We start from the raw sequence: 10,472 nt of genomic DNA on the forward strand, positions 1-10,472 counted from the left end.
TCGCAACTGTGCTGAAGTCGCCTTACTCGCCTGTAGTCTTCGTGAGTGTTCGTGCATCAGCCTCTGACATCCGCCTTCGAGTGTTATCGTGAGTCTTCGTGAGTGTTCGTGCATCAGCCTCTGACATCCGCCTTCGAGTGTTATCGTGAGTGTTCGAGAACCTTCGTGCATCCGCCTTCGAGTATTATCGTACTACATCGCGCAGTGCTCTCCGTCGCGCAGTGTTCTCCGTCACATAGCGCTCTCCGCTGCGCTCTCCGCCGCCTCCGTTGGCGTCCGCATTGACTGTCGTGCTCGCTACTGCGCTGACATCTATCGCGCCGTAAGTCACGTCGTGAGTGTTCGTGCATCCGCCTTCGAGTATTATCGTAAGTCTTCGTGAGTGTTCGTGCATCATCCTCCGACATCCGCCTTCGTGTGTCGTCGTTCGTCTCCGAGAATCTTCGTGCTTCCGCCTTCGAGTGTCGTCGTTCGTCTCCGAGAATCTTCGTGCATCCGCCTTCGAGTATTATCGTTTCGTCTTGGTGAGTTTTACCAATTATCGTAGGTTTTTACTAAGATGCCTATCACAAGATCAAGAGGTCGATCCGAGGGATTGAGATATGAAGCCGACCCTTCATCTAGTCACACAGAGGTGACACACCCGCCTACGAATACACAAGAGGATTCCGAAATAGAAAAGAACTTAATAGTACCAAGTGACGAAAAGGAAGACTCAAGAATTATTTCAATTAACAAGGAGGAACAATTTGAAGGCACACAAATAAAGTCGACAACTTCGAAACGTGCAAACTCGAAGAAGTCTACGAAATCCAGACGTAGAGCAAGAAATGCTCGTGAAGAAATACTTCGCATCAAGCTTGAACTCGCGCAAATAGCTCTGGAAGATGCTGAATCAGATAGTTCAGAATCCCAGGAAGATAATATATCGAAAACCGACTACGTTAGCTCCTGGATTGAAGATAATGCACAAATCGTACAAAAATCACTTACACCATGTGCAGATGTTCCGAGGCAACCACATCCAGTGCCGTCATGCTATAGAATGCCTCAACATCCGAATATCGGCAACAATTCCGAAAATCAACAAGCAATACAGAGAGATTCAACAAAGGAAATAGAGGAGCTAAAAAAGGAAATAGAAAATTTGAAGAAAAGATGCGAAAAAGCCGAAACCGCTCCTACATCGTTGTGTATGAAAACAGAGGTACCTAAACCTACAATGTTACCTCCATCATCGTCATACAATTTTCCCGTCGCGTCCAAAGTCATCATGGATCTTCCTACATATAGTGGAGTGTTAAATGAATGGCTATCATACAGGGCCATATATGAAAACACTAAGGGATACTTCAATGAAGTTGAAAATACAGCCAGAATTCGAAGAAGCCTAACTGGAAAAGCATTGGAAGTCGTCGACACACAACTCATAGCTCATTCAAAACCGGATGCCATCATAGAAGAGCTTGAAATGAATTTCGGTCGTCCAGATGCAATCGCATATAGTGAATATGACAAGCTTCGATCTCTACCTCGTTGTGCTGACAATCCAAAGGAGATACATGCATTCGCCAGTAAGGTAAGAAGCAGTGTCAATCTGTTTCGCGCCCTCGATTTACACAACTTTATCACTGCGCCAGATATAACGAGGGCCCTTCGTGAAAAGCTACCATCGTCGTTATGTACCAGGTGGTACGAGGAACAAGCATCTATATTCAAACCAGACCTGACACACTTCAGCGAGTTTCTCACCAAACAAGCAGCATGTCGCACACCTTATTCAACGGAGATCCCGCACTCAGAGCCTACTCGTCGTGTGATACATAGAACGCACAACACTACTGAAGAAAGGAAAACTAATAGATTTCATGGAATGGTGAAAAGTATGTGCAAAATTTGTAACAAAGAAGGTCATCACAGTATTAGCTGCAAGAAATTTCAAGATGCCAACTCAGATAAAAGATGGGAACTCGCCAAAGAACACCGACTGTGCTTCAGATGCCTGCGGTTCCGACAATCAGGACATTCCTGTAAACCACAGAAGTGCAATATTAAGGGATGCATCGGTACTCATCATCGATTACTACACTATGATAAAAAGGAGAAATCAGAAAATCGAAATCAACAAGAAGAAAAAGAAACCGTGGCCAACGCATGGATACCATCAAAGGCGCATGCTTACCTTAAAATCATACCAGTCAGAGTTCATGGACCGGCGGGAGAAACCTCTGCATACGCTCTATTAGACGACGGATCAACTGTATCTCTCATAGATGAAGCTTTGGCAAACGAAGTCGGTGCTGAGGGACGGCTGGATCCTTTAAAGATGGAAGCAATCGGGGATATAGTTATTGAAACGCCGGGATCAAGGCGTGTTACCGTGACACTTGCTAATTCACAGAAAAAGAAGATTAGCTTTACAGCTCGTACCGTTCCGCATCTTAATCTTTCCCCGCAAACAATTCGTGAAGAAGACTTAGCTGCCTGCGATCATCTAATAGATTTGAAGAACCAGCTCACCTACGACTCAGCCACGCCTAAAATTCTAATTGGTCAAGACAATTGGAATTTACTACTCGCCGAAGATGTCCGTATAGGACCGAAGAACCAACCAATCGCTTCACTGACGTCGCTCGGATGGGTGCTCCATGGTGCGCACAATAGGACATTGGGTCAGAAAATCCATTTCGTCAATCAAGTTACTGCTATTGAAGATAGAATGGATGAACAACTGAGAGATTACTTTGCCTTGGAATCTCTTATCATTAATCCGCGTCGGCCAGACTCTGATCCAGAAATAAAGGCTGAAAACATTTTGAAGAAAAATATACACCGTTTACAAGATGGACACATTGAAACCGCACTTTTATGGAAAGCAGAGAACAGCATCATGGTTAATAATTATGAGTCGGCGCTGAAGAGGCTCATATCAATAGAGAGAAAAATTGATCGTGATCCTGAACTGAAAAGGAGATACACCGAACAAATGGAATCACTCGTCCAGAAGGGCTACGCTGAGGTGGCACCTAAAAGTATCTCTCCAGGCAGAACATGGTACCTGCCACACTTCGACGTGCAAAACCCGGCTAAACCAGAGAAGCTTCGCATTGTTCACGACGCCGCTGCTAAAACCAAAGGTATGTCACTAAACGATTTCCTCTTGACTGGACCAGACCTTCTTCAATCGCTTCCTGGAGTCATGATGAGATTTCGCCGTCATGCTTTCGCTGTATCAGCCGACATAGCCGAAATGTTTATGCAAGTCAAAGTAAGACCTCAAGATAGGGATGCCCTTCGCTACCTGTGGAGAGGACACCGGCGGGAGGGAACTCCTGAAGAATATCGCATGACGTCGCTTATATTTGGAGCTGCGAGTTCACCATGCACCGCGATATTCGCTAAAGATTGGAACGCAAAAAGGTACATCGACACGCATCCAGAAGCAGTGGAAGCTATCATCCACAACCACTATATGGATGACTACCTAGACAGTTTCCGAAGTATAGAAGAAGCTATAGAAACTTCCAAGAAGGTCCAACATATCCACGGAGAAGCTTGTTTCAAACTCTGCAAGTGGGTTTCAAATATCCCAAAAATAATAAATGAACTTGAAACACAATCAAACATGACAGAAACTATTAACCTGGGTACCAAAGAAGAAAAGATTTTGGGTTTAATGTGGAGACCGTCAACCGATGAATTACGATTCAATCTAAAACTGGCAAGATTACCGCCCAGTTTATTAAATAAAACAACTCCTACGAAGAGAGAAGCTCTGAAGATAGTTATGTCACTCTATGACCCTCTTGGTTTCGCCTCACCGGTTACTATTCGGGCTAAGCAAATTCTCCAGGAATCATGGCGAAGAATTATAGATTGGGATCAACATCTGGATGAAGATCTTTCCAAGCAGTGGGCAGAATGGATGCTACACCTTCAGAAACTGAAAAATGTGAGCTTACCTCGATGCTACTCTGGTTATAGTGATGCCACATCTGTACAACTACATATATTCAGCGACGCCAGTGAAACAGCCTACGCAGCAGCTGCCTACTGGAGGGTGGTTGCTCCGGATGGAAAAGTCCAAGTCAACATGATCATGGCTAAAGCGAAAGTAGCCCCGCTCAAGGTTATGTCAATTCCTCGTTTAGAACTACAAGCAGCCGTCATGGGAGTTCGCATAGCAGAAGCTGTCATAAAAGAACATCGTATCGCGCCGGAATGCAAAATCTTTTGGACAGACAGTAAGACAGTTCTGACGTGGATAAGAAATGGAGCCAGGTCTTATAAGCCATTTGTCGCACATAGACTAGCAGCCATTGAAGAATATACCAAAGTTGAAGAATGGCGTTGGGTACCTTCTAAGCTCAATGTCGCCGATATAGCCACCAGAGAAGTACCATCTGATTTTGGAGCTGATCATGAATGGTATCACGGGCCTGCCTTCTTGAAAGAAAATCCGAGTACCTGGCCTATCGAAAAACCGGTCGTGTCAAACAATACTGGTGAAGAACATACTTTTACCGTTAAAGAACTCCAGCTGAAGACAAAATTACGTGAAGCAATTCCTGATCCACAACGCTTCTCAAAATGGGAGCGATTACTTCGTGCCACAGCTAGAGTCTTGCAATTTTTAGATATTTGCAGAAATAAAAAAGAGAAGATCTTTTATAAGCGAACACGTAGAAATATGGAATCAGATCCTACGTGGAACAAACGAAGAGAAACATTGCAAAAGAAATCTACTACTCTACATAGCAAGAAATCTATGGACTCCAACAATTTTCTGATATTGGATTCGAAGTACATTACAAAAGCAGAAAATCTTCTCATCCGAACCTCTCAAGAAGAATCTTTCAATGAAGATATCACAGACTTAAGATACAACAGGACTATTGCCAAACAAAGTCGCCTTCATTCATTACCTGTAGAACTCCGAGATGACATTGTCGTTCTTCGCAGCCGTATAGCCGCCGCCGAGGGAATAAAAGACGAAACAAAGAAACCACAAGTCTTAGATGGAGATAACTACATCACACAGTTATATATTGATTGGACCCACCGTTGTCTTCACCACAGCAGCACCGAAATAATAGTAAATGAAGTACGTCAACATTTTTGGGTAATTCGTCTTCGTCCCACCGTGAAAAGGATAGTTCATCAGTGCCTCAAGTGTCGTATTCGCAAGGCACAACCCCCACAGCCTTCTACGGGTGATCATCCTAAATCCCGTCTCGCTCATCATCGAAGACCATTTACATACACCGGCTTAGATTATTTTGGCCCTCTCACAGTAGTCGTCGGCAGACAACACGTGAAACGTTACGTCGCACTCTTCACGTGTCTTACCACTAGAGCAGTTCACCTGGAAATCGCCGCCAGCTTAAGCGCAGACTCTGCCATACTTGCATTGCGAAGATTCGCTGCACGTCGAGGATGTCCTTCCGAAATTTACTCAGATAATGGTACAAACATGCATGGAGCAGACAAAGAACTTCGAGAAGCATTCAAAGAAGAAGCCAGTCGTCGAGGCATCGCATGGCGTTTCATAACACCATCTGCACCATTCATGGGAGGCGCATGGGAACGTCTTGTTCGCTGCGTGAAAACAGCTCTATACACTATTCTTCGTGAGAGATATCCCCGAGAAGAAATTTTGGCTACATTACTCTGCGAAGTAGAATATACTGTGAATAGTCGTCCCCTCACACATGTTTCTGTAAACAATGACGACGAAGAATCTATAACACCCAATCACTTTTTACTTGGGGGTTCAGCTCGTCTACCTGTACCTGGCACATTTAGTGAGGACGACATCGATAGCAAAAAGCAGTGGAGACGCTCACAGATATTAGCGGACATGTTTTGGAGACGCTGGGTTCGCGAATATCTCCCTGAACTTCAACACCGGCGGGAGCCTCTTGGTCGAGGCCCTACTTATGAAATAGGTGACCCGGTACTTATAGCCGACTCACAACTTCCAAGAAATACGTGGCCAAGAGGACGCATAGAAAAAGTATATCCAGGTGCAGATGGACAAGTGCGAATAGTTGAAGTACGCACTAAGGGTGGTCTTCTGAAAAGGCCAACCAAAAAACTCGTTCCGCTTCCAAAGTAAGAAGACGTCGTCGCTCACCGCGGGAAAGATGCAGCATCACATCGAGACCTGATTCTGCACGGCGGGAGAAATGTTCGCGACAACCGACGCGCATCATCGGCTGTGAACTCGTCACAACATGTTAGAGACTGTTTAGTTTGGCAAAAAGTGACGTCATACCACTCTCGTAATTTTGAAAGTTATTATTAGTGTCTTTTCTAAATTAATAGTGTTTTTTCCTTTGTAAATAAGTAATTACATTAAATAATAAATATAAATAGATTTGGGTTCCGTTTTAGATAATAATTTTCGACTTTATATCTTATTTGTATAGTTGTACTATGATTTGCCGCATTAATCGCTTTTTATATAATAGTAACTTCCGTATAGTAAATTTTATTATTAATTATTGTTTGTCATAGTTTTCTGTAACAAAATAACAGATTTGTATATTCCTAATGTGTGTAATTAATTTTAGAGAGAATTTTCATTGTAAAAACTCATGTAAAATTCGTCATCGTAACAGCATTTTTCGTAATTTAATAATAGATAATACTTAAATAGTATAATGTTTTATACATAGATAGATAGATATTTTTATGTTCTTTTAATATGTATAAATTGTAAAAACATCCGATTTTTAGTTATTAAAATATAAATGTAAATGTGTGATAATCATAGTAAAAATATTGTTGTAAATAAAGATAAAACGGCTCGGTGGCTCGCGGCTCTCGTTACCGTTTAGCTCCGCGCAACGGAGGTGCGCGTCGGGCGAGACAGAGACAGTCGGCAATCAACGGTGAGCACAACAGGAAGAAGATAGAATCGGAACAAGATACGAATAGAGCCGACAGTCACCGACCGTTATACAGTGATCAACATCTTGTTTCAATATCCTGTTTCAACATCCTGTTTCAGTATCTTGTTTCAATGTATAGCAAGAACGTCTCACAAGAAGGACTCACAAGAACGTCTCACAAGAAGGACTCCCAAGAACGTCTCACAAGAACGTCTCACAAGAACGTCTCACAAGAACGTCTCACAAGAAGGACTCACAAGAACGTCTCACAAGAAGGACTCCCAAGAACGTCTCACAAGAACGTCTCACAAGAACGTCTCACAAGAACGTCTCACAAGAAGGACTCACAAGAACGTCTCACAAGAACGACTCACAAGAACGTCTCACAAGAAGGACTCCCAAGAACGTCTCACAAGAACGTCTCACAAGAACGTCTCACAAGAACGACTCACAAGAACGTCTCACAAGAACGACTCACAAGAACGTCTTGGGGTCTCAGCATACTCCGTGTTCCCATGATCTGGAACCTATAGTGTGCAGGGCGTCAGCGGCTCATTCACTTGAGTTCCGCCCGTCCGGTACACTAATGTTAATACACTCCATTTCCATTAAAACACTTCCGATCCCTACTTTTCGCCGAATTTTGGAGGCATTACCAGTTCAAAATCTAAATTACAACAATATATGTTTTATATGTTATGTTTATGTAAAAGTATTATAATAAAAGTATCATACCACAAATAAAAAAAAAATAGACATTAATAATATAAACTCTAGCATAAAATTAATATATCAAAAAATAATATAATAAAATAATTATTAGGGGCAGCTCTGATGATCACCAACACCTGCAATATTTCGCTAAAGCCGTTATTAATCACTTTAATCCAACATTCGCCATTTATAAACCTCTGCTATTATGGGACCCTCATAATAAATATATTACTAGGTTTTGTGCAATGAAAAGAAAATTATTTTCGTTACCAATTTGATATTACATAATAAATAACCGCGGCGTTGAGTTCCGCCACTCAAAACGTAATGTCTCCAAAGATTCAGTGGAAAGTGGGGAATGGAGTGTCTAAGCACTAGGTTCCCTCTGCCTACATGCCACAGTTAATAACACAAATTTCGCTTCGAGAGGATACCTATATATGTATATATCTATTTATGGCTTCAGTTGGAAGCTGATGTATAAAGACCCTTTCAATCAGGGCGAGAAGATTTAAATAATTAATGTCTTTGAATGGAAATCGAACCCATAACCATCAGAGCCAGACTGTGAATAACGACAATATCATATAAAACACCAATAGATAGACCCGAATTTAGAATTCGCAATATCATGAAACATTATTTAATGGTGCAATAAAAATGAATTTTTTACAACGAAACCATTTTTTGTGATGGACGTTTGAATTATTGTTTGAGCAATATTAATAGATGCGCAGTAAAAAATGGCTATATATACAATTTTCATCGAATATAGGAAATATTGTTGAATAATAAACATGTTGGCATCAATTAATGTATTCTATTTTTCTATAAATTCTATAAATATTATAGTTTCATACTGTATCCTATATAGCAGGATAGGCACCTAGAGGGAACCTAGTGTTAAGATTATAAGTAGTGAAACTTAATGCTGCATTGTCTTGCCAGGGGGAAAAAAAAATATGAACCCTTAATGGGGATAGAGCCCACAACTATCGTGCTCCTTAATGTACATTAGGCATCTTTCTAATCCCCCCCTAGAGTAGATGTTTTTCCGGTTTTGTACTAGAATAAAATGTGGCTTTTGGTTCCGCCGCACTACATATAATGGTCCTAGAAGGCATTCCACTTTTAAAATGTAGTTGTTTTGTTACTATTTTTTCTTTCTAATTCTTATTAGTTTTAGTCAATCACTTGTCTCTCTTTCGAATTTGACGAAAAGTAGAGAGTGCAGTATCTTAACACTAAGCTCTTTCTGCTTACCATGCTAAATGCGGGATACAGCGTGAAGCTGAAAAAAAATCTGAGGCGTTTATTTCTGTCCACTTAAATACATTTAATTGTGATATATAAATTTATATTCCTTTATATTTACAAAGGCATTCCTATCATAAAGGATCAGATGTTAAATCTCTAAAGCGAATTTAATTCGGCTAGTTAAGAGAAAAATTGCTGAGTAAAAATATTTTATGAAAGTTAAACGAGCCGTGAACTCATTGCATTAAGTAGAGAGGGCTTCACCGACACTTAATTAAGAATTCCCTCCCACTCCCACTCCCTTCTTCCCTTCCCCCATTTACCCCTCAGTCACAACAAAAGATTCTATTCGCACGATATCGTTGTCTTCATTAAAATTAATTTAATTTTTTAATGTTCGTACAAGGCGTCTACAGGCGGAACACGTTCGCTTCATTTATTGTGGAATATTCATTATGATGTCGTTTTATGTGATACTGTCATTTTATTTCGTAGTTAATTTTTAAACTGTTAAATTTGAAAATAATCTTTTGTATATATTTAATATTGCTCCTGGATTAGGCTCTGCTTTGGCTATTTCTTATATATAAATGATACAATTTTTTTTCGTAAAACCTAATGTTTTGAAAAAATAATTTACTTATATTATATAGCGTGAGAATAGTGGACCTATCTATCATTTAATTTTACTTTATTTATAACGGAACATCAAGAAAAATTATTCATAAACTACTTTAGCACATATTTAACTATGGTATAAGTTTAATATTTATTAATTTTAATACTATAAAACTAGTAAATGTTTTCCACTTTTTATTTTCCAAATTTATTGCATCACTGCGTTCGAATACGTTGGACATATTGAAAGGGTTAAACCAACTAAAAAATAGAACATTGTTTCGTACCCGCCCATAACAACGCTAACAATATATCCAGATGACAGAAACGTACCAATTCTATTGGAAAATCCATTCGGGATCCAGCCGTGCTCAAAAATTATGACATCAGCAACAAATTATTGAAGCGGGGAATCGAAATTGTGTTCTTTCTACGCTGAAATGCACACACAGTAAATGCACAGTTTAGGTTCTACAATTGGGGAATGTATATAAATATCTATTATTAAAGATACTGTGCAAGCACAGATGCAGATGACTTTATAGTGATGTTTATCCGCTAAAATCCAATTATATACATCCATTGAGTTCAATTCATATATATATGTATATATAAATAAATTAAGGTAGGCACTAGGCAGAGGTACCTAGGTGTTAAAACACTCCGCTTCCCACTTTCTGTTGAATTCTGGAGGTAGTCAGGTGGAATGAAGAATGGCTACATGCTTCATTAATTACTGCTACATTCCTCAAATATTTCATCTCACATTTTATTCGAACAATCGATTGAAATTTGGATATAAAAATAATAATCGTGTTAAGAAGCTAATTATAGAAATTAAAACAAAAAAGCTTAAAAAAATAACTTAAAACTACACCTATTCGTGAATATGAGTTGGAGCTTTCACCAGTTTTGTATAGGCTTCGTTACGTGCAACATAATGATATTTATTTGGCGTCCGCTCGTAAAGCATACAGTTTATGTGTC

General features: G+C 40.1%; 1 protein-coding gene across 1 annotated transcript; it reads left to right on the forward strand.

Annotated features, from left to right (window-relative positions):
• Positions 1 to 559: 559 nt before the first annotated feature.
• LOC146539924 (uncharacterized) lies at positions 560 to 6,118 on the forward strand. The gene has a single exon (XM_085207948.1). It carries the CDS (start codon positions 560 to 562, stop codon positions 6,116 to 6,118), a length of 5,559 nt encoding a protein of 1,852 aa, XP_085064074.1.
• Positions 6,119 to 10,472: the final 4,354 nt, after the last annotated feature.

Source organism: Heliconius melpomene, chromosome 3 (assembly GCF_056956725.1).
Source record: "Heliconius melpomene rosina isolate 202511_hmr_F chromosome 3, ASM5695672v1, whole genome shotgun sequence".
Taxonomy (NCBI): Eukaryota; Metazoa; Arthropoda; class Insecta; order Lepidoptera; family Nymphalidae; genus Heliconius; species Heliconius melpomene.